This window comes from Ahaetulla prasina, chromosome 14 (assembly GCF_028640845.1).
Source record: "Ahaetulla prasina isolate Xishuangbanna chromosome 14, ASM2864084v1, whole genome shotgun sequence".
NCBI classification, from domain to species: Eukaryota; Metazoa; Chordata; class Lepidosauria; order Squamata; family Colubridae; genus Ahaetulla; species Ahaetulla prasina.
This window is the reverse complement of record NC_080552.1, coordinates 17572148-17589301: the sequence shown is the minus strand read 5'-3', so window position 1 is coordinate 17589301 and position 17154 is coordinate 17572148. Positions and strand designations below refer to the sequence as shown.

The window sequence follows — 17154 nt, the reverse complement described above, 5'->3', positions numbered from 1 at the left end:
ACCTGTAATTGGGTAAACCTAATCGATTCATTTCAAGGCCATTTGCATGTCCATCTGTCTGTCCGTCCATCCCTCCTTCTCATCTCCAAAGGAGACTGTGACCCCCTTCAGCTAAATAGCCATAGCACTTAAGACTTATATACCGCTTTACAGTGTTTGATAGACCTCTCTTAAGTGGTTTACAGAGTCAGCATATTGCCCTCAACAATCTGGGTCTTCATTTTACCCACCTCAGAAGGATGGAAGGCTGAGTCAACCTGGAGCCGGTCAGGATCGAACTGCTGGCAGTAGGCAGTCAGCCTGAAATTCTGCATTCTAACCACTGCGCCACCACAGCTAGCCAGCTAGCTTCTTTCCTTTCAGAAGCAATAGCAGACTTATATACCGCTTCACAGTGCTGAGTCGACCTTGAGCCAATCAGGCTCAAACTATCAGCAGTGGGCAGAGTCAGCCTGAAATTCTGCATTCTAACCAGTACGCCACCGCAGCTTCCCAGCTTCCTTCCTTCCCTTCCCAAGCAATAGCAGACTTATATACCGCTTCACAGTGCTAAATTGACCTTGAGCCAGTCAGGCTCAAACTACCGGCAGTGGGTAGAATCGGCCTGAAATTCTGCATTCTAACCACTACGCCACCTGCTTCCCAGCTTGCTTCCTTCCTTCCCTTCCCTCCCCTCCCCTTCCCAAGCAATAGCAGACTTATATACTGCTTCACAATGCTGAGTCGACCTTGAGCCAGTCAGGTTCAAACTACTCGCAGTGGGCAGAGTCAGCCTGAAATTCTGCATTCTAACCACTACGCCACCGCAGCTTCCCAGCTTCCTTCCTTCCTTCCTTCCCTTCACAAGCAATAGCAGACATATAAACCGCTTCACACTGCTGAGTCGACCTTGACCAAGGCAGGATCGAACTAATGGCAGCTGGCAGTCAGCAGAAATAGCCTGCAGCAGTACTGCATTTTAACCACTGGGCCACCCACGGCTCTGAAAACGAAGCTGTTCTACAAGCACCATCTCAAAAAAAGTTTTATTAGCGTGATTAAAAACATGTGCTGAAGACCAACAGATCAAATCATTTTCGGGGACACAGAAGAAAGGAGGGGAGAGAGTCTAGCCTGACGTTTGACCAACCCAGATTTCAAGTTGAGCGGACAGACGATTCTACTGTCGGTACTCGCTTGGGGAAAACCAGCCGGGGCTGGCGTTATTTCTTGGCAACTACTTTGGATCAGTAGTCCTAAACGGCTAGGTATAAAAATATTTCCATTTCATTAGACATGTCTCGGGGTTTTAAGAAACCTTAATGGAGAGAGAACTCTGATCTTTTTAAAAAAGATGTCCTTTTTTTAAAAAAAAACAACCCAAAAACGAAAGGAGGGGAAGAGGGCGTTTCCGAAGAAATTAGTATTTTTCTTTTTCAGTCAAGAAGTCCACTGAAATCAGACAAACCACAAAAAAATCCCTCTTCCGGGAAGGAATCATTCAATTCAAAAAACAAAACCACCAAAATCAACAAATAAAAATAAAATAAAAATAATAATAACCCTGAACCCATCCAAAGAATCGAAACGGTTTCATTTGCTGGTGGCTTCCGGTTGGGATTCCCCCGAGGATTCAGATGGGTCTGAGAACGAAGACGGCATCGTCCAGGACGTAATAATCATTGTACATGTCGCCTTCGCACAAGTACGGTAGTCTGGTGAACGCCTCGATGGCGAAGCCGGCTTTCTTGAGAACCTCCGGCAAGCTGTTCACTTGCTCCTCCCACGTCTGTCCTTTGATTTCCAAAATTTCGGAGGGTTTATCCCACTTGCCACCTACTGAGAGAACAGAGGCTTTCGTTAGCTGCCGTTCACGGGGACGGACGTGAAGCAGGATTAAAACAGAAATGGGCATCGTCTAGGGCAGGGGATCTCCAACCTTGGCAACTTTAAGCCCGGAGGACTTCAACTCCCAGAATGGGGAATTCTGGGAGTTGAAGTCCTCTAGGCTTAAAGTTGCCAAGGTTGGAGACCTGTGGTCTAGAGCACAAACAGGGGTGGGCTGCTGCGGGATTTGCAGGGTTCAGGAGAACCTCTAGCTAAGATTTGGTGCACTTTGGAGAATCCCCCCAAATCTCACTCCAGGCTGGTCCTGCCCACCCCACCCCGCCTCTCCCAGGAATCCCCATGCGGCCCATTTTGGATGCAGGCAAGTTCAGGGCGCGCACGGAGGCTCGGGGACGGTGAATAATAACGGGCCTACCGGAAATTCGGGAAAGCCGGAAATGGGCCTGTTTTTGGCCTCCAGAGCCTGGGGAGGCCTTTTTCGCCCTCCCGGAGGCTCAAGAAATGCCTCCGGAGCACAGGGAGGGCAATAGCGTTCCTCTCCCTGCCACCGTGGTGCAGGAGGCTGACTAAGCCAAGCCCACACCCACCCAGCAACCGGGCAGAGAACCCCTTGCTATAATTTTTGAAGCTCACCCCTGGGGCAGGGGTGTCAAACTCAAGATCCGGGGGCTGGATTCGGCCCACGGGGTGCTTAGTCTGGCCCGTGGGGCTGCCCTAGAAACAGCGAAGGAGTGGCCCGCAGTGCCTCTGCCAACAAACATGGAACTCGGGAGGGCTGCGTCTGGCCCTCCCAAGCTCTGTTCTGGCCGGCAGAGGGTCACCGGAGGCCATCGCCCGTTTTCGCTGACAGAGCACTCGGACCACCACATATACCATCCCCCACAACACGAGTGACGTCGAACTGGCCAAGCCCCCCAAGGTCAAATACAACCTTGATGCGGCCCCCAATGAAATCGAGTTTGACATCCTTGGTCTAGGGAGACTTTCAGCCATCCAGATCACGGTTGGCCGAAAGGTGCTTTTTTTCAAGAGGCAACTCGTTTTTCTTCGAAGACATTTCTCTTCTCGTCCGAGAAGCTTCTTCAGCTCTGACTGGATGATGGTGGGGAATGGAAGGATTTATATTCCTTGCAGACAGCTGGTCATTTGCATCCTTTTGGAGAGTCGTTGAGGCCACTTGGAGGTTTATCTGCGGCAGTTCCAAGAAGGTTCTACAGCCATCTGTCCTCAGTTTACCCTGAGGACATAGATAAACCTCCAAGTGGCCTCAAGGATTCTCTAAAACAGAGGTCTCCAACCTTGGCAACTTTAAGCCTGGTGGACTTCAACTCCCAGAATTCCCGTTGAAGTCCGCCAGGCTTAAAGTTGCCAAGGTTGGAGACCTCTGCTCTGAAAGAATGGAAATGACCAACTGTCCGCAAGAAGTATAAATTCTTTCATTCCCCATCATCCAGTCAGAGCTGAAGAAGCTTCTTGGATGAGAAGTGAAATGTCTTCAAAGAAAAACCCAGAAAGTCCAGTTGCTTGTTGAAAAAGCACCTTTGGAACAAAATGGGCATTGTATAATTATGGGATTGCAAGAATCCCAAAGTGTGTGTGTGTCAATCAAGTATGATTGTTGGGTGCAAATAACCACGAACATTTGTTGGGTTCAAAGCACAGATACTGTAAATTATTGTCGCAACCTGTACACAAGAATCTAGTCAGCTAATGGTTAGCACTAAATGGTACTAGATAAAAGTTGACAGAATTAAAGACTTGGGTCTCTTGTGGCAATGCCATGACTCCAGACTAATGACACCTTTAACTCTGCCTTCCAGCTCTGCCTGCTCTCCTTCTACAATGATATAACGCGCACCCCTTTCTGTATCTGAACAAGCATTTGATTACAGGAAATCCTCGACTTGCGACCACAATTTCTGTTCCTAAGCAAGGCAGTTTGTTCAATGCGTTTGCCCCATTCTACATCCATTTTGGTCACAGTTAAGCGAATCGCGGCTGAGCGAATCACAGTTGTGAATCATGCGGACGTTAAGTGAACCTGACTTTGCCTATTGAGTCTGCTTGTCGGAAGCCAACTAGGAAGGTTATAAAAGGTGATGCCATGACCCTTGAACGGTATAACCGTCATAAATACATGCCAAATTTTGGTCATGTGGCCACGGGGATACTGCAATGGTCGTAAGGGTGAAAACTGGTCGTAAGTTGCTTTTTTTCAGGTGCTGTTGTAACTTTGAACGGTCGCGAAACAAATGGTTGTAAGCCAAGAGCTATCTATATCTGGGAGTCCTTACCATTTTCCACGTACGGATGAAAAGGCAGAACCAGTGCCAGGATGACTCGGCCTCTCGTCGGTTCCAGCACGCTCCTGATATCTTTTAATACCGTCAGTGGCTGGTCACAGCGATCCAATAGATTCAAGCAACTAATGACGTCATACTGGAATCCCGTGTTCTGCCATTCGTTAATGCCAAGCACTCTGCCGAGGGAGGGGAAAAAAAGCAGAGTTATACCTGCTCAAGATTAATTCTTCACTTCTCACTCAACTCGAGTGTTCTGACCTAGGCTTCCTTAGAAATTAAACAGCACAAGCTTAGTCCCAGCAAACCTCTTTGATTCATACGGCTGTAAATTACTTTCATTTACGTCTGCAAGGCTTGATAAACAGTCTCTCAGAGGAAGGTGATCAACACCCACTTATCTCACGTGGAATGCTGCCTACGAGCTAATTTCCAGATGCAGGGCAAGGCCAAACTTGGCACAGAATCACAAACAGAATTTTCAAATCTTGAATCAGCTGGATGAACTAATTGCTTCCTGCAAAAGCTCACGTCCCGTTCGCTTCTCTTTTATGTCTTATGGGAGGAGCCAATCACGTCCAAGCCTTACTCCCAAGTCGACCCTGTTTCTTTAATTGTTCCTGTCTCCTGGCAGCTCTGTGCATGCACACACTGGGAACAGGTTCATGCTGTTCTTCTGCCTCACTAATGTCAGACTCCAGAGATAGCAAAGAACTACCAGATGGCCCTGGCCCCCTCTCCGCCTCTGACTCAGAGCCCTCGTCTGAGACTTCCCCAGACTCCAGGACTGGCCCACGTTCCTCCCCAACCTCCTCACTGTCCAAATCTTCTGCCAATTCTGTTGGCTGCTGGTGCACCACAACACCGAGAATGATGCAAGAACAACCTAAAGCTCTCTCTCTCTCTCTTGGCCTTGCTGGTGAGAGCACCTGAAGTTTAACAGAGACGGCCACAGTCCTCCCCATTTGAATGATTCTCCTTAGCTTTTGGCCAAATGGAAGCTTACATTTAATAAGGAAGGAGAGAAGCAGGCAAAGGAGTTCAGCTGGTGTGAGAAGAGACAGCCCAGCCCAGATGTGGAGGCCAGAGTGGAGAGGCTCGGGTGTGGAGGCCAGGGTGGAGAGGCTGAGATTTGGAGGCCAGGGTGGAGAGGTTTGGATGTGGAGGCCAGGGTGGAGAGGCTCAGATTTGGAGGCAAAAGTGGAGAGGCACGGATATGGAGGCCAGGGTGGAGAGGCTCGGATATGGAGGCCAGGGTGGAGAGGCTCAGATTTGGAGGCAAAAGTGGAGAGGCACGGATATGGAGGCCAGGGTGGAGAGGCTCAGACATGGAGGCCAGGGTGGAGAGGCTCGATGTGGAGGCCAGGGTGGAGAGGCTCGATGTGGAGGCCAGGGTAGAGAGGCTCGGATGTGGAGGCCAGGGGGGAGAGGCTCAGACATGAAGGCCAGGGTGGGGAGGCCAAGGCGGACAGAGCAGTGCTTCTCAACCTCAAAACTTTAAGATACATGGACTTCAGCTCCCAGAATTACCCAGCCAGCAAGTCTGGAATTAAAGTCTAAGGAATTGGGGTATTTCTGTTCTCTAACTGCTTGTTTTCTGTTTACTGGTTTAGGGTTAGATAGTGCAAGGAACAAGGGAATTGCCTTTTTGGACACCCTCATTTTCTTACATCAGCTGTAGGAAACACATAAGAGCATCAATAGGCTCTAAGGTAGAACGAAGAATTGCTAAACATCTGTTTCGGAGTGACACAGGGTTGACTTAGGCTCCTACCTGTATTTCTTCTTTTGAAGCTGCCAAATCATGGTCTCAGACAACTCGGTCACGTACGTTTCCTCAAAGTGGGGACTCATGACTTTGGTGACTTCACCATCTCCAGCTCCTAAATCGAGAAGCCGACGCGACTTCCAGTCTGGGTTGATTTTAAGCAGTCTCTGAAATTGTTCAGGTGAAAACACAAACATGGAACCTCTTTCCAGCAAGCTGAAAGGTTAAAGATGGGGAGAGGTGAGTTTATTTTGGAAGGGGGCAAACGGGAGGCCATGTTTTCTTCAACGTTGGGGACATGAAGGGGACCTACCGTTACAGAGAAACTAAAAGGAGAGAAGAAAAAAGCCTTCTCAAGAATTAAGACATTGATTGATTCATCTCTAAAAAGTTATACGGACGGTCCTTGACTTATGACTGTAATTGAGCCCACAAATACTTTAATAATTACCTCCAGGGCCAGTAACCTTTTCAGGCGTGGCTGGACACAACACACACAAAGGCCAGACTATAAATAAATATACCTCCCCATAAAAATTGGCCATTTCCTTTTAGAAATTAACTTTTTGTTAATTCGAGAGGGCACAGAAGTCATACCAAACATATACAAGTCATCCTCAATTTGCCGCCATTTTCTAACGACCATTCAAACGCCACTGAAAAAAAAGTGACTTGTGACCAGTTCTCACACTTACGACCGCTGGAGCATCCGCATGATCAAGTGACCAAAATGCTGACTTCTCATTTATTTAAAACGGTTGCAGTGTCCTGAGGTTACGTGATCCCCTTCTGCAACCTTCTGAGGAGCAAAGTCAAGGGGGAAGGCTTAACCCTTTGAGTAACTTAACAACTGCTGTGATTCCTTTGACGAGGGCAGCGGAAAAGGTCATAAAATGAAGCAAAGCTCACTTAATAACTGTCTTGCTTAGCAGTGGAAATATTAGGCTCCGTTGTGGTCATTAAGTCAATGGAAGGAATGGATGCCATTCCAAGCTAGTCTACTAGTAACTGAGTATGTGCAAAAATTGTTTCTCCGCCTTTTGATCAAACCCAAGAGGCCAACGTCTCACACTTACCCGTTAATAGACGTCCTGGACATGAACAGGCTAAAAACAGATGATACAAAGGAGTGATAAAGTTGAATGAACAACCAGCCAGATTTCTCAATGCTATTGTTTAAGAAGATCCGTGTCCCTTGGTCAAGGTAACTCTGGATGAAGATAGGCTGAAGTCCTTCGCACAACTGCTCCGTATTGCACAGATACCACTAGAGAGAGAAAGAATTACCGGTAAGACTTAATATTTGAGATCTGCCAAACCAGAAAGACCATTCGATGGAACAAGAATTGCAATGCAATGCAATTTTGCCCTGCAGAAAATCCCAGCTGTTATCATCTATAGCCGTGATGGCAAACCTATGGCACGCGTGCCACCTAGCCATATCAGTAGGCACACAAGCTCAGCTCCTGCACACGTGTGCGTGCCGGCCAACTGATTTTCGGGCCTTCTAGGCCCACTGGAAGTTGGTAAATGGGCCGTTTTCGACCTCTGGAGGGTCTTGCGGGGGAGGGGGAGGCAGTTTTCGCCCTCCCCAGACTCCTAGAGAGGCTCTGGACCCAGGTGAGAGAGAAAATTATTCTACCGGACCATTGCGTATGAGGAGGGGGGGGCGGGGGGTTGGTCACGCACACGCATGCCCACACCCATAATTCTATGCATCCCTGCCCCCGCACATGCGACCCCCACCCACGACCTCCCCACTCCTGGCACACGATGGCAAAAAGGTTAGCCATCACTGATCTATAGCAATATTTCTCAATCTTGGCCATTTTAAGAAGGGTGGACTTCATCTCCCAGAATCCTCCAGCCAGCACCCAGTTTATGTATCCAAAATCTCAAATTCAATTCTCAACATCTCAAAGACCAATGATGGGAATCCTATTTGGTTCCTGCCAGTCAGCAGGGACAATGGACTGGTAGCCCCACGACAAGATAGGCAGCAAATACATATAACAAATAAATAATAATAATAATAAAAAATACAAACAAATCAGTTTCCACGTCTAAGATGCCAAGATGAGCTACTAGTCAGAGAAGCTGATACTAGGCTATACGGACAAAGACTTAAGCCAAGGAAAAGATACCTCTTTTGAACCTTGGTTGATAATTTAAGAGGCAAAAATCGCTATTATCCTTCAGGAATCTATTTCAACATGTTTGTAACTTGTATTCACAGTTAAAATCAACCAGAATAACAGAATTGGAAGGGACCTTGTAGGTCATCTAATCCAGGGGTCTCCAACCTTGGCAACTTGAAGACTTGTGGACTTCAACTCCCTGGGAGTTGGAGTCCACAAGTCTTCAAGTTGCCAAGGTTGGAGACCCCTGATCTAGTCCAACCCCCTGCCCAAACAGGAGACCCTACACCACTTCTGACAGATAGCTGTCCAGTTTCTTTTTGAAAACTTCCAGTGATGAAGCTCCCACGACTTCTGAAAGCAAGCTGTTCCTTCTGTTTATGGTTCTCACTGTCAGAAAATTTCTCTTTATTTCTAGGTTTGAATCTCTCCTTGATCAGTTTCCATCCATTATTCCATGTCTGGCCTTCAGGTGCTTTGGAAAACAGGTTGACCCCACCCCCTCTTCTCTGTGACAGCCCCTCAAATATTGGAACACTGCTATCATATCATACCCTTGTCCTGCTTCCAGATTAGATCAGTGGTTCTCAACCTGTGGTCCATGGACCCCTTGAGAGCCATGATGTTGTCACGGGGGGGGGGAGGGGGGGGAGGAGGCTGCGAAGTCTTGGGAAAATATGTTATGATTTAAATTTGAAGTTAAGCCTCGGGGGTTTGTGGCCACAAAAAAAAGGGTATTTAAAGGAGGTCCCTGCTAAAGAAATGGTTTGAGAATCGCTCGTTAGATTATTTGTTAGGCCATTTAATGTTCTCGGCAAGCTGGTATTCCCGCTCCAAAAAACCAGCATCTTAAAATTTGATTTATTGTTTTGAATTTGAAATTACGATTACAATCCATTCGCGCATTTCATTATTATTATTTTTTTTGGCTTTGGCCAAATGTAGAGTCAACATCTGGGCCCTCCCAAATGATCACTCCTGATGGGATGGCTCCCCACCCCCCCACTTTCTGGCCTAGACGAGGCTACCCGGAATCAGGCTGTTTTAAGCAATCTTAGAAACATCAGCGAGGCCATTTTACAGCTCTTCCTCTTCTTGTCAGGAAATGTATTAATCTCTTGACTGTAGGGCTTCCTGCTGTTCTAATTATCTTCTATAAAAGCTTGTAAATCTTCCGTGCTTTTCTTGAGAGGGTGGGAGGGAGGGATTACAAGACAGGCTTTGCGTTACAAAAAGGATCCCAGCCGTACAAAATTTAGCATCAGTAAGTTGAAAAAGGCACAATGCAGGGCAAATGTCCAAAGTTTCAACCCCATTGTTTTTCTAGGACAGCGGGTTTTTTTAAAAAACAAAAACATTCCCCAGGTTTATAATGGAAGAAATTATAGCTTTCAATGATCACTTGGATAATCTGATGGAAGAGACAAGACTGTATTAGATGTTAACGCTATGATCTGGAAGCCTGACACATCAGCCTGACTTGGCGTGTGAGATGCCACTATCTTACAATAGGTGAGAAAATGAATTTAGAAATAACAGGAAAGGTATGACTAGAATCAAGATCACGTGAAGTGTCAGTAACATCTTGGTAAGGCCACACTTGGAATCTTGCATTCAGTTTTGATCGCCACGATGTAAAAAAGATGTTGAGACTCTAGAAAGAGTGCAGAGAAGAGCAACCAAGTTGATTAGGGGACTGGAGGCTAAAAGATATGGTTGCTGGAATTGGGTATGTCTAGTTTAATGAAAAGAAGGACCAGGGGAGACATGATAGCAGTCTTCCAATATCTCAGGGGCTGCCCCAAAGAGGGAGTCAAGCTATTCTCCAAAGCACCTGAAGGCAGGACAAGAAGCAACGGGTGGAAACTCATCAAGGAGAGAAGCAACTTAGAATTAAGGAAACATTTCCTGACCGTGAGAACAATTCATCCGTGGAACAACTTGCCTCCAGGAATTGTGAATGCTCCAACACTGGAAGTTTTTAAGAAGAGGTTGGATAACCATTTGTCTGAAGTGGTGTAGGGTTTCCTGCCTAAGCAGGGGGTTGGACTAGAAGACCTCCAAGGTCCCTTCCAACTCTGTTATTCTATTCTAAATACGACTACTAGACACACAAAGAATTGATATACAGTTAGTCCTCAATTTACGATGACAATTGAGTCCAACGTTTCTGTTCCTGAGCAGAACCGTTGTTAAGTGAATTTTACCATCTTTCCTGACATTTCTTGCCACAGTTGTTATGTGTATTATTGCGTTTGTTAAGTTAGTAACATGGTTGTTAAGTGAATCACTTTTTCCCATTGGCTTTGCTTGTCAGAAGGTCACAAAACACGTGACTCCAGGACACTGCAGCCATCATAAAAATAGATCAGTTGCCAAGCATCTGAATTTTGATCATGTGACCATGGGCATGCTGCAACGGTCGTTAAGTGTGAATCCTAAGTCACTTTTTTTCAGTGCCATCGTAACTTCCAATGGTCACTAAATGAATTGTTGTAAGTTGAGGACTACCTATACAGCATTTGAAGCTTAATACTAGGTCATATTTCCACAGCTGGCAGGACTTGCTTAATCCTGTCAGGCTTGATTAAGACTTAGACGGAAGACCACGAAGATATCCCAAGGCAGTAGACTAGATTTAGAAGTAAAAAGAAAAATTCCAGAAGAAGAAAAAAAAAAAAGGAACGGTAAATGACTGTACGCTGTTGCCAATAAACCATGCATGGATCCAGTTAAATCTTTCATTCTCCAGACGGAGGTACTCATTGTTTGGTTATTTGGCTTCAGAACAGTTAAACTTCGCAATTCATTTTGGGGACTTATCTGCATATTGCAGTAATATATATCAAATCCTAATAGGTCATCAAAAAGTCTTTAGCCAAATGTAAGGAGCCTTTTAACTCCTTTGATGAATTAGCACAGGACTTCAAACATTGGCAGCGAGAAGGCAAGTGGGAATATTGATCGAGAATGCAGTCCGACGTTCATGAGGTGGTTTTGCTGATGAACTAACAAGGAAAACTTGTAGCTTCTTATCAATTTAACCTTTTATGGTACAGGTGGTCCTTGAGTTACGACCAGAATTGAGCCCTGAATTTAGGTTGCTGCTAAGTGAAACATTTGTTCAACGAGTTTGCCCCGTTTTACAACTTTCCTTGCCACAGATATTAAGTGAATGATTGAAGTTTTTTTTAAGTTGGTAACCCGGTTGTTAAGTGAATCTGGTTTCCCCATTGACTTGGCTTGTCAGGAGGTCGCAAAAAGAGGATCGTGTGACTCTAGAACACTGCGACCGTCTGATGCTGCTTGTGAAAAATGGCCGTAAGTCACTTGTTTACAGTATCGTTGTAACTTTGAATGGTCACTAAATGAACTGTTGCTGTAAGTTGAGGACTACCTGTACTTAATTACAGCTGTTAGCATATTGACCCAGTAAATTCTAATTAACAATAGTATGCCAAGTAGAATCATAACCCACAAGCCTGAAGGATAACAGGTCTAATTCAGTGAAAAGTGAATGTGGATTCCATTTTAGAAACCGATTTTAAAAGTCCACAATAGGACAGCTGCCCTTTCTCGGATCCCCCTTGCATTTTGACCCATCCAGGCCCCCTAAAAGAGATTTCAGATAATATTTATATCTAACTCTACCTGGCACAAGTGGAATACCCATAAATCACGTTTCTTTCAAAGTTCCAGCTTTCTAGCAGATGTTGGCCCACGTTCAAGACCTGAAAACATTTACACTTATTCAATTACTACTAAGTGTCAGGCATACAAATAATAAACAGTATCAAGATCAGAGCTGTTCAGATGTTTACAGATACAGCTCCCATAATAATACCTGAATGTAGAATACTTATATGGGAGGGTGGGGGAAAAAGACACCAAGGAAGAAGAACAAGATAGACGAGACCAGGACCATTAAATCAGAAAAGAGCACCTAAATTTAAGACTTGTGGACTTCAACTCCCAGAATTTCCCAGCCAGCCACGGGAGTTGGAGTTCATATGTCTTTACAGTTGATCTAACCAAAAGGGAAGAATTAAGGAAGGGAAACAAGGAAGAGGGTGAAAAGAAGGAAGTGTGAGAAAGAAACAAGAAAACAATGGAAATATGAGTGAATAAGTGGTATTAATAATATCTATCTATCTATCTATCTATCTATCTATCTATCTATCTATCTATCTATCTATCTATCTATCTAAAGTAAGGCAGTCAAATGCTACATCATGGACTCAGAATGCTGGGAGTTGTAATCCGGAGAATGCTAAATTGGACAAAACTGCTTTGGGGGGGGGGGTCTTTCTTGACATTTTTACAAGTCAAGATCTTGCAAACTAAAATTTAGGGAAATGCAAATCAATTTCCTTCTAATTTACACCACCCCATTATCCATTCACAGCAGGGGCACCACTAGTGCTCTGCACAAACAGGGAAAAGGAGGCTGTGATCAAATCACAGGGGGATTTGCATGGCAAGAAAAATATATATATATTTCCAGTTCCTGGATTATTGGAGAATTGAGAAGCAGGGCTGTTTTTTTTGTTTTTTTTTAAAGTCTTTGGGGTCTTCACCAGGACTTGTCTTTCCTGCTCCAGACCCACACAACTGGGAAGAAGGGGAGGGCTGAGAAAATGTCTTAATGTTGCCCTAATTGCTTCTCGCCCTCCGGTCACGGGAGCCTATAAAGACGTGTCATTCGATCTATTCTTTCCCAGTTTGGATTATGTGCTGCTATTGTTGCCCTCTGCACACGTTTATTTCTCAGGCTCTGCTCTTAGCATTTGGGAGGGGAGAAAAGAGAGGGCAGGCGGTGGGGAACTCCAGGATCACCTGCCCTGTTCTCATAAAGTCCTTGACCCTGGCAACTTTTTACCTTCTTGCCTTGTCTGGGCAGATTTCTCCATCATCCAGGTCAGGGTTGTGCCAAAGGTGGTTCCCCCTACACCCCACCCCCAAAAGGCAACTGGACTTTCTTGGGTTGTTTTTTTTTTCCTCCCCCCCCCCACTTTGAAAATGTTTCATTTCTTATCCAAAAACTGAAGCAGCTTCTTGGATGAGAAGTGAAGCATTTTCAAAGCAAAAACAAAAAAGTTCAGTTGCCTTTTGGAAAAGCACCTTGGGGACACCTTTCCTGCCTTGCACTCCAAAGAAGGAAAACAGCTGGATCACCACTCTGCAAGAAGAGATGCCCCAACCCAGACTTCCTTCCTTCCTTCCTTCTCCCTCCTGTTCTCCTTCCTTCCTTCCTCCCTTCCCCTTCCTTCTTCCTTCCCCTTTTCCTTCTTTCCTTCCTTCCCTCTCTGTCCCTTTCTCCTTGCTTCCTTCCTTCCTTCTCTCCTCCCTCCCTCCCTCCCTTCTTTCCCTTTTCTTTCTTTCTTTCCTTCCTTCCCTGTCCCTCCCTTTCTCCTTCCTTCCCCCTCCCTTCTTCCTCCCTTCTCTCTTTCCTCCCTCCCACCTTCCCTTCCTTCCCCCACCTTTCCTTCCTTCCTTCCCCTTCCCTTCTTCCTCCTTTCTCTCTCCCTTTTTCTTCCCTTCTTTCCCTCCCTCCCTCCCACCCATCTTTTCTCCTCCTTCCCCTCTTCTTCCTTCCTTCCTCACTTTCAGACCTCTGACTTTGGGTCTTCCCTCTTAGACTAAGGGTGGGGGGGGGAAGAGACTCTCCCCTTCCCTAAAGAGGACCCTGCTGAAGGGGAGGGGGTGTGCAAGCAAGGGGGGGGAGAAGCATTAGGGCCAAACCAGGCTTGACACCCTAGGCTGGGTGGGGGGTCCCCCCGCCTCAATGGGCAGCGTCAGGAACTCCTTGGGGAGGAGGGGGCCTTGGAGTTGCAAGGCTCCCCCCCTCCTCCTCCCAACCTGTCCCAGATACTTAAGACAAAATAAGGCGGGGGGGGTCTTGAAACCTCCCCCCCCACTCTTGGAGGGAGGGGGGGGTCTGAAGACCACAAAAGGGAGGCGGGGGTGGGGGAAAGGGGCGTCTGTCTTGGTAAGCCCCCCCCCCACACACACAGGCTCTCTCCTCAGGCTGACCCCCTCCTCGCTTTCCCTCGTGGGGGAGGGGAAGAGGGGGAGGGGGAGGGGCGCCTACCTGCTGGTTCTCCTTGTCGCCCGGCGCTGCGTGGCCGGGGCCGCTCATCATGTTCGCGTAGAGAGAGCGGGATAAAGGGCTCCGGAGGTAGCGAGCGGGGCCAGACCACATCCTCCTCCTCAGCAGCCACAGCGAGACGGCGCAGCAGCCCAGCCAGGCCAGGCAGAGTCTCATGGGGGAAAGGGGCCGCGGAGGAGAAGACGGGAGAAAGGGGCGAGCGATCACCCCCGCCCGCAACCACCGCCTCCTTGCTCCATGGCGGCGGCGGCGGCGGCGGCGGAGGAGGAGGAGGAGGCGGCCAGAGCCAGCGCCGAGATCCCCATTGAGCGCCCTCGCCGGCGCGCAGCCGAGGCCGGAACCCGAGGCCCGCGGAAGGGGGGCCCGGCCGGACAGGATGGCCAGGGACACGCACGCGCCCGACTGCCGCCCGCCCGCTCGCTCTTTCTCGCGCGCGCACGCGCGTCCCTCCAGCCGCCTTCCTTCCGCGAAGCCCTCGGCGCGCGCCTGCGCATTCGGCGCACTGGCCCGTGGGGGTGGGGTTGTGGAGGGGTGGGGCCCGCGCGCGCGCGCACCCCCTCTGGCCCGATCCTCCAATCCCGGAGCGGCCCGAGCAGCGCCGCCCGCCGCACAATGCCCTTCGCGGGGGCGCGCCTCGAGGAGGGGGGCGTGACCGACGGCGCGCGCGCACGCTCCGACGCGTTCCTTTCCTTTCTTTCTCGCCCCCCCCCCCACTTTTCAACGCCCCGCTCTCGGACGGTCTGCAGAGTGGTGGTCGTAAAACGAACTCCCGGAGAAGTCCCGTCGTTACAACGATGCTTTCCAGAGCCTGATCTCCTAAGGTAGACTTGACCTATAAGGGGAGGTTCCCCTTTCACCCGTCAAACAAATTTTTTTAAGATAATAATTCTTATGTCTTTCCAGCATCCCTTTTCCTCTTTTAACAGCCCGTCTTTGTCACGCTGGGGAAGAAACCACCAAAATATCCCACCAAGGAGTTCCATCAGATAGACTGCGCCTACACAAGGAGGTTCCACCTGCAGAACCAGAAATTTTGAATGAGATGAACTGTAATGTATCTTTAAAAGTTTTGGCGGGAAAATAGCACGTTGCTGATTGGTTGAAGCCTCCGGCTAAACTGTATATAAAGAGAGGTTTTTCTCAGCACTGGCTGCTGGGTTCACCATATAGTAAAGAGCTGTTGTCACTATCCTGGTCTCCTGCCTCGTTATTGCCCGAATCTAACACTGGCGACGAAGGTGGGATCTCGAGGCTAAGAGCGCCAGGAAAAGAGCTGAACTCACCAGGAAGACGCGAACCCAGCAAACAAGGGGCGGAAAGCAGCGATGTCCAGCTACACACCGCCAGCGCCATTCGACCCAGCTAAGGAGAAATGGGGGTCATACATGGCTCGTTTCGAGTGTTTCCTCGAAGCGAACGAACTTCAAGGAGTCTCAGACAACAGGAAGCGAGCGTATTTCCTGAGCCACTGCGGTCCAGAAGTTTTCGACACCGCAGAATCCCTGGCGGAGCCAACGCCGGTACAGTCGGTACCGTGGCAAACTCTGCAGACTTTATTGAAAGCCCATTATGCACCAACGCCGTCCAAGTATGTGCAACGGTTCGAATTCGGGGAGCGCAGACAGCAAGAGGGCGAGTCCATCAGCGCATACATGGCCGCCCTGAGGAAAGCCTCAAAACATTGCGAGTACCGAGACTTGGATGAGGCATTGCTGGAGCAACTCATCCGCGGGGTCAGGGACATCCGTTTGCAGAGGCGGCTGCTGTCTAAAAGCAACCTAACGCTGGCAAACGCCTTGGACGAAGCCAGGGCTCACGAGACGGCTTGATCTTTCACCGCCGGAAGAGCCGCTTGTGCAGTCTGATGGAAGAGGACTTCTCCGCATTAAATGGAAATAATGGGAAGGAGTATTTATTTTTCCGCACTCAAAAGGAAGTCTCACTGCGCTTGCACGGATGAGAACAGCTGTCACGGCTCCTAAGGAAGCTAAACTGTTGTAGCTGTTTGGGAGACTTTTTCCTTAACTCTTCATTTTCACACTCCCCGTTTAAAAATAAAACCACTTTTACAGAACAATAACTTTAAGCACCTGGAAGTTACTTGCAGCCCACAGCAAAAATAAAAAAGGTCTCTTATTTTAAATGGAAAAACTTAATGGGCGATAGTGAGTTTCCACGCCACTCCACAAAAAAACCCTACAAAATATTGAACTTTTTCTATATTCTCCATTGTAAACGTATTCAAATATTAAAGATCGTACAACTGGGAAGTCAGCTTATTTTTTTTTTTAAAAACTTATCTACTGCTGGATTGGCATAAGTCCCAACTTTAAAAGAGCTGGACAATTATGCCAAACGGATTATGTATTATGAAAGCACAAACTCCGGGGCAATATATACTATTGATTAGGATCTGTCTTATTCTGCCAACATAGTTTTAGGATGATTAGTGTTGCAATAAATAAATAAAAGCCATTGGCATCAGCAACTATTCTGGCAGATAACTGAGGGGGGGAAGCATTATAATGTTATTACAGATGACAAATTGTACCTTCGCTTTGTTCGGTCAGTTGAGCTGCACTGAAAAATACCATCATTTATAACAAGAATGTATGGAGGAAGTGTTTTAAATAAATGTGGGTGTTTTTCCAATTCTTAAGCAGTATTCCTGATTGTAAGCCTGTTCTGTTACCAGTTCGTCCAGTTTACCAAGCAAGCAGGAAAAACGATAGACTGGTGTTTATACAATTTACACTCCACCAAAAATATTACCTATAAAAGCCAGTTGCATTACATTCCCTATAATATGCCCAAGAAGCAGAAAGTAATATAAGGATTTAAAAACGCAATCCATTAATTCATAATAAAAGGCACTAAGGGTTTATTAGACTAAAAACTTTAGGATAGTGTATTAAAAGGACTAGGAAAGCCACTGGACTGGAACAGAAGAATTTGATAGACCAGACCTACCTCAACATAAGAAAATAGTTACAGTCCAACTTAGTCTTTCTA

The 17154-nt window shown here is 47.3% G+C and overlaps 2 protein-coding genes across 4 annotated transcripts; one reads left to right on the top strand and one right to left on the bottom strand.

The window, feature by feature from the left end:
* Positions 1–1006: 1006 nt before the first annotated feature.
* On the bottom strand, positions 1007–14551 carry METTL9 (methyltransferase 9, His-X-His N1(pi)-histidine). Of its 2 annotated transcripts, none has more exons than XM_058157788.1 (5): positions 14125–14551; positions 6972–7162; positions 5902–6111; positions 4122–4306; positions 1007–1815 (listed from the first exon to the last, which is right to left on the bottom strand). In XM_058157788.1, exons 1-5 carry the CDS (start codon positions 14296–14298, stop codon positions 1613–1615), a joined length of 963 nt encoding a protein of 320 aa, XP_058013771.1. In that variant the 5' UTR covers positions 14299–14551; the 3' UTR covers positions 1007–1612. The 2 variants fall into 2 exon arrangements, with proteins under 2 accessions (XP_058013771.1, XP_058013770.1); XM_058157787.1 differs by having other exon boundaries at positions 1007–1818; positions 14125–14548.
* Positions 14380–15331, top strand: LOC131185342 (uncharacterized). 2 transcript variants are annotated; one of them, XM_058157790.1, is made up of 2 exons: positions 14380–14963; positions 15069–15331. In XM_058157790.1, exons 1-2 carry the CDS (start codon positions 14380–14382, stop codon positions 15130–15132), a joined length of 648 nt encoding a protein of 215 aa, XP_058013773.1. In that variant the 3' UTR covers positions 15133–15331. The 2 variants fall into 2 exon arrangements, with proteins under 2 accessions (XP_058013773.1, XP_058013772.1); XM_058157789.1 differs by having other exon boundaries at positions 15046–15331.
* The last annotated feature ends 1823 nt before the right edge of the window (positions 15332–17154 follow it).